This window comes from Mytilus galloprovincialis, chromosome 4 (assembly GCF_965363235.1).
Source record: "Mytilus galloprovincialis chromosome 4, xbMytGall1.hap1.1, whole genome shotgun sequence".
NCBI classification, from domain to species: Eukaryota; Metazoa; Mollusca; class Bivalvia; order Mytilida; family Mytilidae; genus Mytilus; species Mytilus galloprovincialis.
The window spans coordinates 101,630,132-101,654,169 of NC_134841.1; the positions used below are offsets into that span (position 1 = coordinate 101,630,132).

General features: G+C 31.7%; 1 protein-coding gene across 1 annotated transcript; it reads right to left on the reverse strand.

Annotated features, from left to right (window-relative positions):
• Window positions 1-1,925: 1,925 nt before the first annotated feature.
• Window positions 1,926-23,395, reverse strand: LOC143073643 (neuropeptide FF receptor 2-like). The gene is made up of 2 exons (XM_076249330.1): window positions 23,309-23,395; window positions 1,926-7,389 (listed from the first exon to the last, which is right to left on the reverse strand). Exon 2 carries the CDS (start codon window positions 7,304-7,306, stop codon window positions 6,233-6,235), a length of 1,074 nt encoding a protein of 357 aa, XP_076105445.1. The 5' UTR covers window positions 7,307-7,389; window positions 23,309-23,395; the 3' UTR covers window positions 1,926-6,232.
• Between the last annotated feature and the right edge of the window lie 643 nt (window positions 23,396-24,038).

The following is a 24,038-nucleotide window of genomic DNA, read 5'->3' on the forward strand; positions in this document are numbered from 1 at the left end:
TATGTTCCAAAATGAATTTTGCAGGACGAAACTCTCTGATCGTACTGTAGTCGATTTCGAGATATAGCCAACCCTGATACTCAATCCTGCGTCAAAAGAAGTATTTCCAATTTATTGCTACGGAAAATAAAGCACGAGATAACGATAAAGTTTATAGTACAACGAGACAAGTGAATAAATCTAGATTAAGTATTTAAAGTTTAACACGCCTCTGAAATCTTTGTTGTCCTGCTGTCATTCACGGTTTCATCCACAAATACTCTTTCACCTTTCACGTCTTTGTTAAGTTTATCATTGATGAGAAAGGCTTTCCTTTTTTGCTATTTTGCAATCTTGAACATCAATACACGACGTTACTGACTGTCATTCAAATATATTTGGTACTGTTGGCTATCTAAGTATTTGTCTACTTATATCATTTCGATCGAACTCTTTTCCTTGATTATTGTACAAAAATATGTTTGTGTCGCTTTCATATGCATAGTCCGTTTTCTTCGAAATTCGGCATTTTATTATTTTACTTTTTAGATCGGTTTGCTTCCTAAGTAGTTATCAAAGGTACCAGGATTATAATTTAGTACGCCAGACGCGCGTTACGTCTACATAAGACTCACCAGTGACGCTCATATCAAAATATTTATAAAGCCCAACAAGAACGATCCCAGGCATAGATTACCTTAGCCGTATTTAGCACAACTGTTTGGAATTTTTGATCCTCAATGCTCTTCCACTTTGTACTTGTTTGGCTTTATAAATATTTTGATATGAGCGTCACTGATGAGTCTTATGGAGATGAAACGCGTGTCTGTCGTACTAAATTATAATCATGTTACCTTTGATAACTATGTATTTGGGTGTATGATGCCATATATTTTTTTAACTATAGATTTGACACTTTCAATGATTGTTTACTGGGTGAATACGACATTCTTTGTAAAACATGTCAGTTGGTACTCTTAATAAATATTTTATAGGTTGTACGCACCAAATGCTTTGATTAGCTTGTATTTTCTAGACTCAATTGACATTGCCATTTGAAATGCTCATTTAATTATCTGTTGGGTTTTTAACACAACAGAACACGATGAAAGCTAAATTATAGAACAAATGTAAATATGGTTAACTTGTATATTACCAATACTTCAACTAAGACGTTAAGGCAAGTTAAAAGGAAAGTTCGATTAAAAAGTAAAATCACAGAAATACTGAACTCCGAGGAAAATTCACAACGGAAAGTCCCTAATCAAATAATAAAACACATTAAACGAATGGACAACAATATATATATTTTTTTTATCTTACATTGAACCAGAAACAATAATGAAAAATTGTCAATGCATATAATCTTTATATCTGAATATTTGAACTCACCATATACTCGTCGAATTTAAGGTACAACAACATCTTACCTCACCTTAATTAGAAGAACAAAAAGTCAAGGTCAATGTGAGATATCCTGAAAGTCTCCTCAAATGATAATACTCAAATGTATTTTATAGGGAACATATTTAATACAATAAAATTTCCTGAAAGTCTCCTCAAATGATAATAATCAAATGAATTTTATAGGGAACATATTTAATGATCTTATAGGGAACATATTTAATGATTTTATAGGGAACATATTTAATGATTTTATAGGGAACATATTTAATGAATTGTATAGGGAACATATTTAATGATTTTATAGGGAACATATTTAATGATTTTATAGGGAACATATTTAATGAATTGTATAGGGAACATATTTAATGATTTTATAGGGAACATATTTAATGATTTTATAGGGAACATATTTAATGATCTTATAGGGAACATATTTAATGATTTTATAGGGAACATATTTAATGATCATTTAATGATTTTATAGGGAACATATTTAATGATTTTATAGGGAACATATTTAATTAAAAAGAAGACAACACAATAACAGTTAATGTGTTCAATAACAGTGAAATTGACAAAGTAACAATTAAATATCTACAATAACAGTGAAATTGATAAAGTAACAATTAAATATCTACAATAACAATAATGATATCGATGTTTCTTTAGCAGCAACCTTTTTATGTAGCCTTTGTTTAAAGCCAGGTATCATTACTAACGCAAATGATTTTACAATTATCGAAAAAAAAAAAAAATGTCAATAATAAGTACTACATAAAAGAAACATCAATCATTGTCACAGTTTAGGTACGGGTAAGATGGACAACAGCTCATAAAATTATTGTATTTTCTTTTAATAATATATGAGATGATTTAGAAATTGTCTTCTAATAGTCAACGAAAGGAATAAAACTTCTTATCTCTATATTATATAAGTCAATTTTGGATGTAACGCCTTTTCCGATTGGCTGACGTCGGTTTATTTATGAGCTCATAGACATACTTTTGTCATGTGACCATGGTGTCATCAACGATTTTTCATGATTTACACCGGTTTAAAAAGGAATTAAGAATTAAATTATATGCAATGACTGTAACATTTTTTCTGCCTATTCGAAATAACATAAAAAAAGATGTAGTGCACACTTTAAAATAACCCTATACGCGGGCTATTTAGTGTGCACCACATTTTTGATGTTATTTCTTCATAGACAGAAAAAATATTACAGTCATTCCTTAAATAAACTTTATGTTTTCGATGTGCTTTACTTAGGATTGCCTTAATCGAGAACGCTAACACCTAAATACTGCCTGAGATATCTCAATGCGATAGAAAAATCTTGATGCATATGTATTACCAATGTTATTTTAACTGATCGGGCGGAGCTTATGTTTTAATTTGCATAAGGTCAGTCTATTTGAAGATGTGTGTGAAAAGGATGAATGCCGTTATAATTATTATTGAATTCTAATCACCTATCAGTGTCACCAAACGCATATACAAAAGAATTGAGTGTATGATATGGGACGAATAACTGGACACTTCATTGATGAATTTATCCCAAAAATCCTGTCTGAAGATGGACTGGTCTTAAATAAGCGAACTTCTTAAACCCCACCCAGTCAGGTGAAATAAATCTAGTAATATGTACTATCACTAATTATGTAAGATAAACTTCTCTGAACTCATTTCACAACTGTGAATATTCAAAACATCTTTCAAATTTAAATACAATTAAGGTGCCTTTAATGAATTCTTATTTGCCAACACTTTTACATAGAAAACGTATTCAAATTAAAATGATTAAAACTCGCTTAAAATTGCCATTTTGATTCTTTTGTTATGAGTATTTCATGAAAAAAGCAAGCCATTCAACAATGTAATTTTTACCTATGACTTGAACTTCTTAGGAAGAAAGTTAGCAATATCCTTTAAATATACTTTCCGCTATATAGATGATGTTCTTTCACTAAATAATTCAAAATTTAGCGACTATGTGGAAGGCATCTATCCCATCGAGCTAGGGATAAAGGATACTACAGATACAGTTAAGTCGGCCTCATATATTGACTTACATCTAGAAATTGACAATGAGGGTCGGTTGAAAACAAAACTTTGCGACAAAAGAGATGATTTCAGCTTTCCAATTGTGAACTTTCCGTTTCTAAGTAGCAACATTCCAGCAGCACCTGCATACGGGGTATATATCTCCCAATTGATACGATATTCCCCTGCTTGCATTTCCTATCATGATTTTCTTGATAGAGAGTTGCTGCTCACAAGGAAGCTATTAAACCAAGAGTTCCAAATGGTGAAGTTGAAATCGTCCCTTCGTAAATTTTACGGACGCCATCACGAGTTGGTTGACCGTTATGGAATAATCGTTTCACAAATGATATCGGATATGTTCCTTACGTCGTAACTACAATCCCCTTCCCTTTCATGAATGTGAATGATCTACCGAATTAGACTATTTACCGGACTTGTTACCACATAAGCAACACGACGGGTGCCACATGTGGAACAGGATCTGCTTACCCTTCCGGAGCACCTGAGATTACCCCTAGTTTTTTGGTGGGGTTCGTCTTGTTTTTTCTTTAGTTTTCTATGTTGTGTCATGTGTGCTGTTGTTTGTTTGTCTTTTTCATTTTTAGCCATGGCGTTGTCAGTTTGTTTTAGATTTATGAGTTTGACTGTCTCATTGGTATCTTTCGTCCCTCTTTTGTATCTGTGGCAAGTAAATAATTCAAGGTATAGTTAACGTTATTAAAGGTACCAGCATTATAATTTAATACGCAAGACGCGCGTTTCGTCTACATAAGACTCATCAGTGACGCCCAGATCAAAATAGTTATATAGCCTTACAAGTACAAAGTCAAAGAGGATTAAGGACCAAAAAGAGGTAATGTATTCAGCGGTTTAACTTTATTTAAATCTCATCAATCTTTTTAGAAGATACCAAAGCAATGTAAAAGACCAAAACCAAAGCGAATTGAGCGAGACCGCAAAAATCCTGTTATGTATGCTTCATTTTGAATGATAACTTATCTTACATCCTATACATTTCCAGGAATATGATTGAATAAAAGCGTTTGCGTGTGGAGACCGTGTATATTCCTTATTAGGTTAGTAGGGAGGCGGGGCTTATTTCAATACACTGTTAGTAGTGGAGTTACTAATTTGGCACTATTTTATTAAAGGAATTGAAAGTTCTGTTTTATAATGTTATATCAAGGTTGTTGATATTCAATTGTTATTGTTGACATTAGTATTTTTGCAGACCAATGGAAATAGGTTCTTAAAATTGAACAGTTTAACACTTTAATATAGGAATAAGAAGATTTGGTATGGTTGCAAATGAGGCAGCTTTGGTCTAAATTCATCAAATGAAGATACTCTGTAAGATAAATTCGTTACACAGTGTGCTATTGACCTTATACGATATATACGGGTTCAGTAAATTCTATATGTGGTGAGAGCAAAGCCATAATATAACTATACGGGACATAATTGGAAAAATTAGAAGTACGATGACTATTCTGAAATGAAATCTTGCCACAAATTTCGATTCTCAAGATAGTTAAATCGATACACAACTAGCAAGTATAAAATTTGATGCATTGTCTCATAATTGTATACAATAACATTGTTTGGCTCTAAATTACTTTTGATGTCATCGATAAATGCAAAATCGTCTAAAATCTTTCGAATTTGTATTGTTAACACTCTTACGTCTTTTAATTCTACAATGTATCAAAAACTTCACATATAAAGGTATTACTTTCTTCGGTAGAAAATAATAGTGATTTTCAACAATACTATAAAGGAAAAGATATGATAAAGCCTCTTGATGTACCCCAATCGACATCTGATAGATACATCGACAATAAAAAAAAAACACATTGAATTCGTTTGAATAATCTATGAAATAGCACCTGTAAAGATTTTTTCCAAAATGTTAATCTGTCAGAAATCATTACTTGTTGCTTAGAATTTTGTAGAGTTTTATATGAAATAGCACAGAATTTGTCTCGTTTTAAGATCTTGTCCTTAATATTCATGATATAACAATATAAGCATAACTACACTTTTAAAATTGTCGTATTAGAATTTGGTGACACGAGTAAAAAATCTTGTAGGTTGTGCAGTTTCTTATAATATATCCAAAGCCAATTTGTTTATATGTTATATAAGATGAAACCTTATTTCTGACTTGTTTATAACGTTCCCGTGGTATCTCTTCTGACATTTCTGTGTTTAAGTTACAAAGCTATATCAATTATTAATTGAAAAACACAATTAACATCATATCACAAAGATTGATTTTTAAATTATTTTTTAGAAAAATATAAGGAGCCTAGTAATAATTATTAATATATCTTTTCCTGTATATAGCAAATGCCTATATTTCTTCTTTCCATATCAATTCAAATTCTGATTCCATTGTCCATCATATTTGGATCGTGGATGGACTACTATATTCCAATGACGAAAATAAACTTCAAAGGTAATGATTACAATAGTTGTGTTCTACATAAAACACAATAAATATTCAGTTGTCTGCTGAGAAACCTTCAAAAAGGACTGTGTTTTATCAATCTGTTCACTACATTGTGTTTTTTGTTTGGTGTTTGTACTGATTACTATGAGGTGTAATGTTACACGCGTAAACATATTTAAAGAAGAACTGTTTTGTAAATCGGAATTCAAGGCACCTCGTAGACATATAAGAAACAGTTGCCAATTGGCTATCAAACTGATTGGCTCGTTTATCGTTACTTGTCAAATTGTTCTACTTTAAATGATGGTTGAAATTGATTATCATACGCTTTAGATAATACCAGCTTAATCAAATAGGTCAACGGGATCTCTTCCAGAAGAATTGCAGTTTTTATCTGTACTTGAATTAACATGAAAGCGACCATCTCCTAAACAACATACTGATAGCAAAAGGAACCTGGCTCTTCTTCGGAAACTCTTATACATGGCAGAATAAACGAACACGTTGGAAAAGCTGTTGCAATTAGCCAACCACATTGTAGCGAATCTGACATTGGACGGAATAGTATTGATATTTGTTAAACTCATTAGAATAGCCTGAATAACGTATGGTCCCCATGATATGAAATAAACAACGGTAGCAATAGTCAACAATTTGACTGCCCTCATTTCGCTTTGTCCTGAACTTCTACTTGTTCTCCAAATTGCTACCATTCGTCGAGAGTAGATTACTTTTCTTGTTACTTTGAAATTTGTGTATATGATTATACATGCTGAAATTATAGGTATATATAATGCTGTAATCAAGCAGAACCATTTGTATTCCCAATATAGACCACAAATCATTTCATCTGTACTATACCGGTAATAAATAAAGTTAGATTTGGTCGGCAAAGGCGCAAAAAAAGTAACAACTGCTATGAACCATAGTAATATTATAGTTGATACAACCTTTGATGGAGTTAGTAGACATCTAGATTTCAATGGACGAACGATTGCAAAGTAACGGTCTATACTTATCAAGGACAAACTCCATATAGATATTGTAACTGAAGTACCATGGATAATACCAGCAATCTGACACCAGACGTCTCCATACGGCCAGGAACCAGTAAACGCAGGTATGATACAAGGAAAACAGGAAATCAATCCAACTAAAAGATCACTTATGCTAAGATTTAATATACAGATGCGGGTTATTCGTGGAAGCTGCACTGTTTTCTGAATAACTAGAATGTTTATAACGTTGCTGAAAATTATAGAACATGATATCATAAGAACTAAACAAGATTTAATGTACATTCCTTTTTCTGTTGGTATATTTGTCGGAGAAACTGTGCCGTTTGAAATGACCAAAGAATATGCGGTGAAGTTTTGATTATTTTGGCATCCTGTGAAATCGTTGCAATTATACTCCATTTAACCTAATGTCATAATCTGATCGTCTAATCGAGTCTATCTAATCACATGTATTGTCTTCTTTTATGGGTCCGTTTAGAAATCTGAAATTGAAAATAAGTTCTACAAATTTGTGCTTTGATAACAAAAAATAAAAGCTGATGACATTTATGGAATGTTGTGAATTCTATACTTCATTTTTTTCAATAATTGTCTTAACTAAAAGCAGAATGATATAAAGCGTAATATACGACATGTGTTACTTTTGAAAGAGGACAATGTGTGTTGTGTTTTCGATATATTATTTAGTAATCCGATATATACAAAGGAGTATCAACTGAAATAGGCACTTAAGTGTTTAAAAAGTGTTCAAAATCTTTCGTCAGATGAATCTGAAATTTGAGGCTAAAATCGGCCCTTACCGGACCTACTCCTTTGAACGGGGAAACCGTATGCTTTATACAATTTCAATTAAAGGTAAACAGAAGTATACCGCAGTTCAAAATAAAATAACAAAAATAACGAACTCCAAAGATTATTCAAAACGAAAAGCTCTTTATAAAATGTGAAAATCAAAAGCTCAAAACATAAAACGAAAGGAAAACAACTGTCATATTCCTGACTTCATACATAAATTTTCTGATGTAGATGGAATATGGTTAGTAAACTAGGTTTTATAGCTAGCTTAACCTCTTACACATCGTTGTCAATATAATGGAATTTGATGCGAGTGTCATACAAGTGAGAGGGTTAGCTAGCTATAAAACCAGGTTTAAGCAACCATTTTCTACATAAGAAAATGTGTATACGAAGTCAGGAATATGACAGTTGTTATCCATTGGTTTGAGGTGTTTGGGCTTTTGATTTTGCCATTTGACTAGGAACTTTCTATTTTGATTTTTTTCTCGGAGTTCAGTATTTTTGTGATTTTATTTTTTACACCAGGAAGTTTTTTTTGAAGATATTGAATCAAGATAAAAATGTTAAAAGTCTCTCAGACGTTGGCAAGACTTCAAAGAACGTTTTCTTTTGAAAGTTTGACAAATAATTTGAGGATATAAGTCAAGATCAATATTGTTTTATCTATGCAAAGATTGATAACAATAGTTTTCTGAATATATATATATATATATATATATATATAATTGTGCATCGTTATGCTAGCAAAGATCTAAGCTATTTCTATTGTATCCTTCTTTTCATTCCGTCCATATTAATCATTCTATAATAATTATGTAATATTGTTACGCAGAAGGAACGGAAGCGAAAAGTATCATTATCGTCACGTAGGAGTTCTTCAAACATCTGTGTATTTATTAGTTTTTGAAAATTGAAATTCCATTATCCCACATAAGATATAATCATTATAAACAAGCAATATAATACAGAGATGTCCACAGTCATTTGGCACCAAGTCGCAGTCTTTAAACCAAGGGTTCAAAAATTATGGGCAATAAATGGTCTTCCACATGATAAAGGGAAACGTTATGCCAGATATTTGTATACTACATCGACATGCTATGTTACTCGCCTAAACTTATATCTACTTCAGTTAAAATCTGGTGGGTAGTTGTCTCAATGGCAATCATATTTTTGAAGTACTTTTCAGATGGTTCGCCCTTATCTCTCCACCTTGTTGGTCTATTTGTGATTATTTTACAAATGAAAAAAAATACTTGATTTTCCTTAAAAAAAATTGTAGTTATAATCTGTTTAAACCATTTTTATCTCATAAAAACACATTTGAAAGATACATGGGGAATATTTCAATCCTTTATAACACAGGAAAGGCAGGATCATTTGATATCAGGATTCTCATTCAGAGAAGTCAAAATCATTTAGCACCAAGATTCTGATTCAGAGTAGGCAAAATCATTCAGTATCAGGATTCAGATTCAGAATAGGCATTCTAATTTTGAATTTGTTTTATAATACACGGACTTGCAATGCATATATAATAATAAATTTAACATAATAATCGATTTTTAAGTATTGCTGTTAGAATTACAATGTCAAAATTATTCTCATGGTAGAGTGTTATAATATTAATTAAACGATAGCTGATGTATATTAAACATGGTTAAAATGGCATGGCATATATTTAAATAGCTGGAAGCTTCCCAAAAGATAACTGATGTATCATAATTATCTCTAGGTTTTGGTTAAAATGGTAGAGTTAATATATGAATAGGTGTCTGCTTACCCAAATATGATTTTTTTTGTAACAACGCCATGACTAATATATAGATAGATGACAGTTCACCTCAAAATAGCTAATGTATTAGACAAATCTCCGAGCTTTTGTTACAATGCGATGGCTTCTATATATATAGAAAACGTCAAGATAGCAAATTTATCATATAAATATCCGGGCTTATGTTACAATACGATGGCTTCTATATAAATACTTATAGTAGTTGTCAGTTCATCTCAAGATAGTTGATGTTTTATAAACATCTCTGTTTTTTATACCCTACCTACGATAGTAGAGGGGCATTATGTTTTCTGGTCTGTCTGTCCGTCCTTCCGTCTGTTCGTCTGTTTGTCTGTTCGTCAGTCCGTTCGTTCTTTTGTCCCGCTTCAGGTTAAAGTTTTTTGTCAAGGTAGTTTTGGATGAAGGTGAAGTCCAATCAACTTGAAACTAAGTATACATTTTCCCTATGATATGATCTTTCTAATTTTAATGCCAAATTAGAGTTTTTACGCCAATTTCATGGTCCACTAAACATAGAAAATGATAGTGCGAGTGGGGCATCTGTGTACTATGAACACATTCTTGTTTTAAATGTTATAGGAGATATATAAATAGGTGACCGCTTACCCCAAATTAGCTCATGCTTCGTATATATCTCCGGGTTTTTGTTACCATATCATGGCTTCTAAATAAATAGTTGTCATCGTAACTCACGATAGCCGATTTATCAAAGACATTCTAATATTTTGCCAAAATGGCATGGCATATATATTTAAATGTATGCCTTCCTGCAATTCAATAAATTATTTATCCTCACTAATTTTTTTCTAACCCAAACAGCTCATATTGGCAATACAGTATACAACTGTGTCTTGAGCAGCTGTTCTGTTATTATAACATAATCGCCAATATTGTCACAAGGTTCAACATCCAATTAAAAAATTCCTGATATTATAGTCAATAATATACCAGTTATTGTAAGATATTTGATAAGGACACAAAGAGAAAATGAACATATATGGTCAATTAATAATTCTCAACAATTTTAATATTGTTTGAACAAAACATCAATGTCTTATTCCTACAAAATAATTACAACAGAAAAACATCTTATGAGTTATCTTTCAGGTCATATGAACAACTTTAAGACATATGCGCATTTTATTTGCAGCTTTATTCTCGTATAACCTACATCTCCTTTTAAACATATCCATGCACCCAGTAGAAAAGAAAGCTTTTCTACTGTGCGTTCAAAATAAAATCTTCATGCCAATTTTCACCATACCTTTAAAGCCTTCTAACAACAAAACTTACCTTCGAACAGAGGACCAAAGATTTCGAAAGGTTTATACAAATATAGCCAATGTAGTCTATTCCAGTAGATATCCTTCATTTTTCGAACAATTAGAAGAATTGTTAGAAGGTATTTCATAAATAAGACTATATGAATTATATTTCAAGCCAACACGAAAGGTTGACTACTAGGCCGGTGCAATTTGTTTTTTTTTTAATCGTCATTGGTTGTTTGAGTTCACCGCAGTACAAACAGAAATCCTCACTGTATGTCAAGTTTATGTAATATGAATTTGTCTTATCTTTCGGACTTGGTATATCTTAATATTATATCGTTGACTTTGATACACCAGTCGCGCGTTTTGTCTACACATGAATCATCAGTGACACTTAGATCAAAATAGTTAGAAAGCCAAACAAGTATAAAGTTGAAGAGCATTGATAAAGGTGATTACATGAGCATTTCTAAATTAGCAAACACCGTGTTTTTGATATAACGATAAAAATGCTCGCGTTTCCAATACTTTTAAAACTCTATAAAATTAGATGATTTTACTTCTGATAAATACATTTTTTAATACGACAACCATGACATAATGGGTTAAATCAGCTAGGGTTTTCGTGTTTTTCTATCGAAACGTTGTAACGGAAAGCACTTGTTATCATAGATGTTGCATTTATCTGAAAATAAAATAGAGCTTTCGAAATACCAGTGCCAATCAAAATTGCAGAATAATATGTCATGAAAATTAACCAAAAAATTAACAAACGAAAAAGTCAAACGATTAGAAAAAATATCAAACGATTTCAATATTCTTTAGTACAATTAAGATACAAAAACAAATTTATTCTTATAGTCCAGTGTAAAAAACATTTTAGAATTTTACTATTAAGATTGAGATTTATAAGGCGTTGTTGACAAGAATTATGTAATCAAAAAAGGTATTCTCAGACACGTCATATAAGTTCCTGGTAAAAGAACAGTAATTGCATTGGTGTCTGATGTACCAATATTAAGTACTTTCAATTAAATATGTATCATCATACGTGTATCATACACGCCTTATACTACTTTGGTTAAATATAATTGAATTCATACAATTTTCATATCCCTACCAGCATTGTAATATAAAACATCGAACACTGATGATATTTAAAAAGTAAAAACACAAAAATACTGAACTCCGAGGAAAATTCAAAAAGAAAAGTCCCAAATCAAAAATATGAAATGATACCACAATATAATTCAAAAAGTAATATTTCTAATTCCTACTTCATTTCATATGTATGTAATGAAATTATATCTAACCACGCATCGATGTGGTATTAAAACAAATTAATATCAAGGTTACCTTAAAGGATTTTGTGTCCAATGAGAAAATCACGATTCTCCTTAGGTAAATCATTTATACCAAAAAAAGACCTCTACCAAGTCAGGAATATGACATTTGGTATCAATTCGTTTGATGTGTTTGAGCTTTTGATGCTATCATTTGATAAGGGACTTTCCGTTTTGAAATTTCCTAGGAGTTCAGTATTTTCGTCATTTTACTTTTTTACACTGCAAGGCAATATTTTGCAGACGAGTTTCATTGTTTTTTGTGTTATTGTTACCCCGAATGAACTGTTTCGTGGTCTCTCATAAATTTGAGGTCTTGTTATTATGGTGTTTTGTCATATTTATTTTGCTTTAACTTTAAAACAATTTTGGTCCAGAACATACTTGTTTATGATTGAACAATACTATTCAATGATTATTTATGAAATTTATTTAAGATGTTTGGCTTCTTTTTTGCAACTTTGAAAAACGAACTAAAAATAGAACTACTCTAAATTCTACCCTCAGTACGACTTTTAAAGATATGAGTAAGGCAATGTTCATATCAAAAACAAATAACACATGCGACGTTTAATTCACGGGTTTATGTAAAAAGTCCTGTGCGTTTTCTCTATCTTTTTATTTTTTTAATTTATGGTCGATCAAATGATTTGCAACATGAACCGGGAGATGTTCTTGACCGCATTTATTCAGTTGACGTTGTTTTAAGATATATTTCAAATATTCGAGTTCCTAATGGTTTACTGAAACAACAGAGAACCAAATAAAATAAAAAGTATGGTCTCTAACCCCTCCTATCGGGCACCTGTTTTCACTATCAATCAAGCATCCAATTACAATTATTACAGACGACAATGATACACTCGATTAACATGATTCACTCTAGTCAACATTATACAAAATTATCGTGTGTTTGTCGGAAGTGAAGGAAAGTGTTTTATATTTTCATATTAAGGTGTGTGAATGCAAAAGACAGGAACATTAATGAAAATCGTTTTCTTTTCCAAGAACAACATTTAAAAGATCAATATGCTGTCTTAAAAAAAAACACGTCTAAATATAATTTCCAAAGCACTTAATCGTCCGAGTCTAGACAGGCAGTGAATAAATTTCACAGACTGCATCAAACATCTGTCATGTACATAAGATACGACAATGTTAAGACATAGCATAAGCCGTGACAACCATTTGCGCGCTTCCTGACTTCGGTCAGGTTTAGGAATATATAACGGTGGTGCATTGTCAGGCAGTTCCGCTAGAACTATATATATATACGAGTCTAATTTGAAAACTACGTTCAAACCTATGATTGCGTTGGATAAAAACCGCAATTTTATACGTGTGCATGTAAAACAAATGTCGTTGTAGAAGGGTCTTAAAACAGCACAAATAACATTTTCCAAAAGACCCAAAAAGTGAAAAAGTATATTTAAACAAAACGCATTTGACTAACAGGTCGAACAACTGATGTTCTTTAACCCTGCTGACTGCCAATAAACATAATTTATCTCAAATTTAGCACAACACAATGTTAGATCACCAAATTTGATTCTTCTCTCAGCGTGATTGGAACCCCTGATTGTGAGACATCGTGGGAACACCGCCTCAAAGAACCATATATATATATACATAATTTGTCTCAAATTTAGTGCAACAAGGTTAGGTCAGCAAATTTGCTCTCACAATTATTTTATTTTTCTCAACGTGATTCGAACACCTAGATCTGAGACATAGTGGGAACAACGCCTTCACTTTGTCCAGCACCTTAGATATTTCGACTATCTAGGCTATGAACTATAATTTTTGGTATATCTTGCCAATCGACTGTTTTTTTTTGTGTCTGTCGATGATCATTTGACTTACCTGTTATAAATATGCCATGTAAAGTATTTACAGTTGGTAAGACTGCATATGGCTTGAAAAGAAGATTGAAGTTTTTTTCAACTAAAACGACAACAATTATTAAATGCTTTTTATAGAAATTCATCCAGCTGAACAATTGATAATTGATAAGATGATAACACATAGAAAATTAATAATTAAATCGTATTTCATCTTTAAAGAACAGTAGCTTGGATACTCCCATCGATTAAATTGTCCCGTTCCACTTATTACGGACGCTGGTCCTCTTAATCAATAAAAATAAGCACCCAGTTGTAAATTACAAATAGCGATATTATAAAGACAGAGAGGATGACAATATAAAAACTACGACAAATCAAACATTTCCACGGTCCTCCATGAATACTCATTAAATAAACTTATTATTTAGTACGACAAAGTGTTCCTCGAATGTATGACACTGGTAATCAGTTAGATACCAATATTACCATAATAGCGTCCGTTAAACTTTAATTTCCGAAAAACTTATTATCTTTCAATTCATTAGAAGGTTAAATTTCTTTTTTTATGGGGAAAATCAAAAGCTGTACGTGCTGTTATAACTTGACGTTATATTGACTGACTAATTTGAGAGTATACTCCTATTGTAAGGTATCTCATAGGTTTCAGTTGGTACGATGATTAAAGTTATCCCTTCGAAGTTATAATTTGGTTAATTGTCATTACATATATATGTCACAGATGACCACGAATATATTCCAAATGAAGTTGGCTCAAACCAGTTCTTATGTTTTCTATTGTTTGGTCACCGAATACAAAATGTAAAATACCAAAAATACTGAACTCGAAGAAAATTCAAATCAGAAGTTCATCATCACTAGCTACCTTCAAATGTCTTTGGAGTGTGGTATTTTAGTTATTTATTATTTACACTATGAATTCAAATTTTCAATTTTTGAAAATGCTATATAATAAAAATTTCTTGGAAATATTATATATGACCAATTTTCTTCGTTTTTCATTTTGTTTCTACGCATATTCATTAGCTTTAGACTACCGAAATATAAATCAGCATGCATTCAAATAAAACAAAACCAATATCATGTTTACATAGACAGCGAGTCCATGCTGGTTAATTTGTTCCATAAGTTGTATTTAATCAAAACAACCAATATTGTCAAAAATAAATATGAATTTAGGGGTTTTATTATCATATGAAGAGAATAATGCAGAAAGAGATGTTGTAATAAAAAAAAGCTTCAAATAACATTTTTATTAAATCAACATTATGAGGAAAATTGAATTGTGATTCTGACCTCATAATGTATCCTCATGGGACATTCCTTAAGTATAATTCAATACTAAATGTTGATTTTTGTTTTGACTGTTCAGTATTTAAGACTTTTCAATATAATACATACAACGTTGTCGCACTGTTTGATCATGTTATACTATTGTGAATTGCCCGCAACACGTATAGGCACATAGTATTGTCATTAAAAAGAGCTGGTAATCAATTACACTGTACATTTATACATTTGTGCTTGCGTTTGTGATTGGACAGGTTCACCAATTGACAGAAAAATAGATTTAAAGTTTTGAGCTTTCAGAATACACAAAATAATGCTAACAAAATAAAAATGAAAGTTTAGATTTCTACGAAATATAACCGTCGCTAATTTTGCAAAAATGAAAATATCGCATAGAATTAGGAATACAGCAGAACTTAATCTTCTTGTTCGCACCGTTCTATTTGATATTTGATTACGCTATACATGTGTGCATATGTACGGTACATATTTACAAGAAACATTAGGTATATCTATATGTAAATAATACCTGTGTGGGTTGTTCTATATCATAAAAAGTGAAAAAACAAAACAAATAAAAACTAACTCCGGGGAAGTCCCTAAGCCAATGGCAAAATCATAAAGCTCAAACACACCAAACGAATGGATATTCCTCACTTGGAACAGGCATTTTTTTATGTAGAAATACATATATTTAAGCTACATGTTGAAATACTATTATAAAAAAAGAAATATGAGTCAAAAGATATACTTTTGTAATGAATCAGAAGAGAGTAGGTTTGTTTCAATAACAAACTTTTACTTCGTTGTAAATATGATGTGACTGTCATTCAAGTGAGAGGTAAAAAACAGGTTTAATCCACCATATTTTACATAAGAAAATGCATGTACCAAGCCAGGAATATAACAGTTGTTATCCATTCGTTTGATGTGTTTAAGCTTTTGATTTTGCCATTTAATTAGGGACTTTCCTTTTTGAATTTTCCTCGGAGTTCAGTATTTATGACGTTTTACTTTTTAAAAGAACTTAACGACCGACATTTTTGAAATGGATCTGAATAAAGGCAACAGTAGTATACCGCTGTTCAAAACTCATAAATCCATGGACAAAAAACAAAATCGGGATAACAAACTAAAACCGAGGGAAACGCATTAAATATAAGAGGAGAACAACGACATAACACTAAAATGTAACACACATAGACAAAATCCCACGAGAATAACAAATATAACATATATATATAACATCAAAACCAAATACATGAATTTGGGATAGACAAGTACCGTGACACGTCTTATCTTAATGTGAATTTACACTCAAATATGAATAACTTCATAAAAAATTCATTAGTGCGTGCTATATAGAGCAGTAAGTCTTCAGCATCTGAACATTTTAGTCTGCCCTTTTTTTTTTATGTTTTTGACCTTTTTAAAATTCCTTTGTTTCCTTCGGGTTTAGTTTGTACCCGAATTCGTTTTCTCTTAATCGATTAGTGGTATACCACTGTTGCCTTTATTTATAAAGCATTGTGATCTCGTACGATAATTGTTTTTAAATTAAAACTTAACAAATTTCGTTTTGTAATACATTTGAGATAACTTATGCTACAAAATTCTGTCAATATATAGTATTAGATACAATACAAAGGTAACAAAGAAACAGGCCGGTAACAACCGTTGCCGGATAGTTTTTCTGCACGATAGTCAGGTACGATAGCCGAGGACCTTGACCTGACTACAAATGCAGAAAAAACTATACGGCAGGTTGTTTCCGGCCTGTTTTTTGTTACTTTTGTTTTTTTTATCTGTCTTGTAGGACGTGTCAAGGAAGATTTATAGTGCTGAACATTTGACAAACTTAAATGGCCTCAAAGCAGTAATTGTAAGTTTTAGTATAAAGTTAACACATTTTTTTCCATTTCCCTTCAACCGAGAAAAAAAAGCAGGAATCCAATAATTTGATAAAAAAAAACTAGAGGCTCTAAAGAGCCTGTGTCGCTCACCTTGGTCTATGTGAATATTAAACAAGGGAAGCAGATGGATTCATGACACAATTGTGTTTTGGTGATGGTGATGTGTTTGTAAGTCTTACTTTACTGAACATTCTTGCTGCTTACAGATATCTCTATCTATAATGACCTTGGCCCAGTAGTTTCAGTGGAAGATGTTAGTAAAAATTTACAAATTTTATAATAATTGTTAAAAATTGACTATAAAGGACAGTAACTCCTTAGGGGGTCAATTGACCATTTCAGTCATGTTGACTTATTTGTAAATCTTACTTTGCTGTACATTATTGCTGTTTAAAGTTTATCTCTATCTATAATAATATTCAAGATAATAACCCAAAACAGAAAAATTTCCTTAAAATTACCAATTTAGGGGCAGCAACCCAACAACGGGTTGTCCGATTCATCTGAAAATTTCAGGGCAGATAGATTTTGACCTGATAAACAATTATACCCATGTCAGATTTGCTGTAAATGCTTTGGTTTTTGAGTTATAAGCCAAAAACTGCATTTTACCCCTATGTTCTATTTATAGCCATGGTGGCCATCTTGGTTGGATGGCTGGGTCACCGGACACATTTTTAAAACTAGATACCCCAAAGATGATTGTGGCTAAGTTTGGATTAATTTAACATAGTAGTTTCAGAGGAGATGTTTGTAAAAGATTACTAAGATTTACGAAAAATGGTTAAAAATTGACTATAAAGGGCAATAACTCCTAAAGGGGTCAACTGACCATTTTGGTCATGTTGACTTATTTGTAGATCTAATTTTGCTGAACTTATTGCTGTTAACAGTTTATCTCTATCTATAATAATATTCAAGATATTAACCAAAAACAGCAAAATTTCCTTAAAATTACCAATTCAGGGGCAGCAACCCAACAACCAGTTGTCTGATTCATCTGAAAATTTCAGGGCAGATACATCTTGACCTGATAAACACTTTTATTCCATGTCAGATTTGCTCTAAATGCTTTGGTTTTTGAGTTATACGCCAAAAACTGCATTTTACCACTATGTTCTATTTTTAGCCATGGCGGCCATCTTGGTTGGTTGGTCAGGTTACGCCACACATTTTTGAAATTAAATACCCCAAAGATGATTGTGGCCAAGTTTGGATTAATTAGGCCAAGTAGTTTCAGAGGAGAAGATTTTTGTAAAAGATTACTAAGATTTACGAAAAATGCTTAAAAATTGACTATCAAGGGCAATAACTCCTATAGGGGTCAATTGACTATTTCGGTCATGTTGACTTATTTGTAAATCTTACTTGCTGAACATTATTGCTGTTAACAGTTTATCTCTATCTATAATAATATTCAAGATAATAACCAAAAACAGTAAAATTTCCTTAAAATTACCATTTTAGGGGCAGCAACCCAACAACGGGTTGTCTGATTCGTCTGAAAATTTCAGGGCAGATAGATCTTGACCTGATAAACAATTTTAACCATGTCAGATTTGCTCTAAATGCTTTGGTTTTTGAGTTATAAGCCAAAAACTGCATTTTAACCCCATGTTCTATTTTTAGCCATGGCGGCCATCTTGGTTGGTAAGCGGGGTCACCGGACACATTTTTTAAACTAGATACCCCAATGATGACTGTGGATAAGTTTGGTTTAATTTGACCCAGTAGTTTCAGAGGAGAAAATTTTTGTAAAAGTTAACGACGACGGACGACGGACGACGGACGACGGACGCCGGACGCAAAGTGATGGGAAAAGCTAACTTGACCCTTTGGGCCAGGTGAACCAAAAACGAACCATTTAAAGTAAAAGATGAATGTTTCACACTTCAGACTTGAAAATGCAACTTTGTAAAAAAGGATTATTTTAAAGAAATATTTTTGTGATAAATAAGATATCGTTTGATTCTTATGGATGAAACGGAAAGCGGAAAAAACAGGGGCTAAATTGATTTGAAATAAACAGGCTGTGATCTTAATTTGATGATAAAATGCAGGATGTGTCATTTCAACACCCCCCCCCCCTATTCCTTCTTTAAAAAATGTAAAAATCGCACGTTTGCTGCCAAATACATGAATTCAATATTCAGTAGAGGGAGGGGGTTCCGGGGGTTGGAACCCCCTTTTTTGAACGATCAATGTATTTGAATAGGGACATATAGTTGGACCCCCTTTTTCCTGGATCGGGAATCACTTTCTGAAAATGGCTTGATCCACCCTTGATAGATTTGAAGGCAATTTAAATATAAATTCAATAACAATATAAATATATCAAAAGAATGAATTTTCTACTTTAGTAGTGAATGAAATGTTTGAAAAAATGGATTGTGTCTTGTTATTGTATATATAAAGACAAACCCGTCATATTTTTTTTTAATTCATGCTCGTCTCTGCTAGTGTTGATCGCGATTAATTGAACACGTGTTACTATATGATCCAATCGCAGCCAACCGTCCAAAATTGAGTACATTAGTTGAATGATTTTTTTCAAGAGTTGCTGCTTATTTGGACATTTATCGCACGAAGACTTTTTATTTATAGTATTAATCGTGAATGGGTGAGTTGATAGGGATTTTATCTTTTTATGAGATTTGATTTTTATTGTCATATTTCCTGTTTTTTTTTATTAAAATATAAACGTCGGTATCATCATTTCTTTACTTTCAGCATTGGCCAAAATACTATTCATGTTCATGTTTTGAAGAAAATACGTTTATTGACCGATTATTTTGGTCCATAAAAGGGGTGGGGGCGTTTTAGATGCGTATAAATTTTGAAATACTTTCGTTTTGGCGATCATGAATTATTTGTCATTAGCCAAGTCCATGTCGACCTTAATATCAATTACTCATAAATTGGGACTTATATGTCTTTTGTTATTGTTGGTTGCTGTCTGTGATTTTTATCTTTCTGTGTTGATTTGTTATAAAACCGTATTTTTGTAATTTTTTCTAACCGTTAAACACAGAATGTGTCATAAAGACTAGAGGGTTGTGCGTTTTTGTTACATTTTTCAGACACATTTTGTTCTGTTTAATGGTCAGAGAATGTTACTTGTTTCCGTTCAGACATAAAAGTGATGTAAAATTATTGAACCCAATTAGCTATTTGTATTTATTTCCTTTAGTTTTGTGATGACAAAAGGAGTCTATGATTGTCATATCTATTAGCTGCTGGCATAACCAAAAAGATATATTTTCCAAAAATATCAGATATAAAGCGCCAACTGGCAGTTAATCATTATAAGGCAATCAATATAATGATCTTTATATAATGCAAAGATTATAAAGGCCTAAAACTAAAGCGATTACTCCTTTCATCAATGAATGATACTTAATCTTCAAGGGAAATATGTAAATTCAAAAAGGGGAACCGATGGAAACTGTTAAAATTAAACGTTTGACTGTATGAATGAACCGGAATAGAAAAGAACTGCAATATTCCTTTCCTAATCAAGAAATTTAACGAAGAAAATGGTCAGTTAAACCTGCTTTAATATGTATCAAAACCTGTCACTTGTATGGGAGATGTTTATAGCTCCGTTATACTGCCAAAATTGGGTTAGCAACCCAAACAGACAAAACAGGTTGTGTAAAATATATCACAGACAAAACAGGTTGTGTAAAATATATCACAGACAAACAGGACAACTGTAGTTGAAAGTGTATTTTTTAAAGACGCTTAAAAAAATGTTTTGTAGTTTAAACAAATATCCGAAAACATCCAAACCTTAAATAATCACAATTTATCATATATTTCAAAGCATTTTTGACAGTTCGGACTCTAAATGATATAAATAAAAATGGAAGTGCATTTGTGTTGGCCTTCAATCCAGAAGGTTTTTCATCGACCACTAAAATAGATGTCATTATGCAGGATTAATGAAAAAAAAAAAAAAAAAAAAAAAAAAAAAACGGGACTATAAGTCAAAGAAGTACTCGTAGACATTGTTACATAGGTTTTTTTTAAAAAATATAAGGTTTTATGATTATCAAATGAATAATGTTATTAACCATCGGATACTGCCTTTTGTCCCCGGAAAACAAAAACATATTTCTATAGAAAGACGACAAATATACCTAGTCATATTGGCTATGAATTACTTATATATCTTAAATCATGTCTAGACAAATAATTTTTCAACTGTCCAAACATCTATGAAGGGCCGAGAAATATGCATAAAAATAATCAGTCTGAAGACGATGCGACAAAATAAAACAATAATTCTAAAAACAATTCCCGGGAAAACACCTTAAATTTAATAAAACAAATGATCGGCACTCTATGAAAATACTAAAACTTCAGCAAAAACTGAAACACATGTTCAAAACCGCAAAGAAAATATTGATTAATAATAAAAGCGAAAACAACACAATGAAATGTAATTACAAACTTTGAAAAACGAGACCCACATTCAACACATATAATTTGCTTTTCAACTTCGTAATTATATTATTATAGGTGTAGAGATTTCAGAAGTCTTTGCTATTGCATTGACAATACATACCATCAATACAGTCATGTTATGTTAATTATTTTTCATAGAATGCTAACATCACTGTAAACTGAATCTTTTTACTAGCACAATAATAGATAGCTTTAGTAAACTGTTAATGGAAAATCTGATGTCCATGCTCTTCAACTTCGTAATTATTTTTGATTCGCGGCACTTGGCCCCAGAACATAGTTATTTCGTAGTGCATTTCTTTTAGATAATAAATTCAAATAAAAAAAAATCGCACCTGCTCTTTCTCAAAAAGATTTTTACAGTGTAGTGTACTACTAGTGGGAAAATAATATCAAAATTATAGAAACTTCTACCAGCTCTAACTCAAAATATTGACGATTCTGTGTCAAGGGGTCTAAAATTCAATTTTTTTAACTGGACCAAATCACTCCTTAATATAAAGATTCAGCACCCAATTTTTTTTAACATGTAATTTCAGCACCCAATTTTTTTAACATCTTATTCCATCCCCCTACTTTATATTTTATGCATTAAATATCAAGAAATTAATATGGAAAGTGCATCAAAAAATATTGCAAGTTAAACACTGTTCACACTAGGGACTATATTCGTAGACAACGAAAATCAAAGCACGATAAAAGTACCAGGATTATAATTTTATACGCCAGACGCGCGTTTCGTCTACATAAGACTCATCAGTGACGCTCAGATCAAAAAAGTTAAAAAGCCAAACAAATACAAAGTTGAAGAGCATTGAGGACCCAAAATTCCAAAAAGTTGTGCCAAATACGGCTAAGGTAATATACTCCTGGGGTAAGAAAATCCTTATTTTTCGAAAAATTCAAAGTTTTGTTAACAGAAAATTTATAAAAATGACCATATAATTGACATTCATGTCAACATTGAAGTGCTGACTACTAGGCTGGTGATACCCTCGATAACTGTGTCCTTGGATCACTTATGAGTTATATGTGGGCAAAATTCTTGTTTGGTGTTATAAAGCCTACTATTTTTGATATGTTGAGTTTGTATATTTAAAATGATTTAATCTTGTACTGGCAAACCAATAAAAGAACAATTTATCAGCAAATTTTTCGTGCTTAATTTAGCCTTCTTATCTTTATTTATTTGAGCGCTCCTGTTGAATCTTCTGACGACGAAATGCGTATCTGGTGTAACAAATTATATATAAAAAAGAATAGGTGATATGATTGCCAATGAGACAACTCTCCACAAGAGACCAAAGTGACATAGATTTTAACAAATATGCCTGGTATCTATGATGAGTTCTTATATCAAATTCAAATTTGATATATAAATGGAACATTAATGATTGTCATTTTTTATTATGTAAAATAATTATGATAAAAGTAATTTAATAATACAAAAAACGATAATTATGATACTTACAATGATAATAGATAATTAAATTATATAGATGTTATAAGTAATGTGGCTTTCAAATTACCAATTGGAAATGAAGTTATAAAAGAACAAAAAATACTGAACTCCGTGGAAAGTTCAAAACAGAAGGTCCCATACTCAAGTATTGGCTTTTGCCTATATTTATTTATAAGGTAACATGCTAGAAACAGTCTTACCTTCATGTATCCCTCAATCTGATGCCAATTGATTAGGAATATGAAATTGCAATAACCACCAAGGGACTACGTTTGCCTTTAATCAGTTGACAGACTTAGTATAGGCTTCCGGAGAAATCCGGAAACTGATAACGTACTTAGTATCAATATTATCTGATTAACACAAAATCTGTGATAATACATATAAAATGGATTCTATTTGACAAAACATCTCATAAATCAAACGAAACGCATATTATAAATGTTAAACAACTTGAAGGTCTCTAGTAACAAAATTATTCAAAATTATTCTGAACATAAAATGCTTACTTCTTAGAGTGTTGCAAATGTTGAAGACCGTTGGGATAAGCATGAATACATATATAAACACACATAATTACTTAAAGAGGGGCACAAATTACGAGAGCGACATTCGAACTCATAAATCGAAAATAAACTGAAAACGCCATGTCTGAAAAAGAAAAAGACAAACAGACAGACAATAGGACACAAAACATAACATAGAAAAATAAAGACTAAGCAACACGAACCCAAACCAAACACTGGAGGTGATATGGGGTGCACCGGAAATGTACGAAGATCTTGCTCGCTATGTGGCACCCGTCGTGTTTCTCGTTGTAGTACAAAACCATTAATACATGTGTAAGTCTAATTCGGAAGGTCACATTCTTAAAAAGGAAACGGGATTGTAGTTACGACATTAAAACATACCCACTAATGTAGCAGTTAG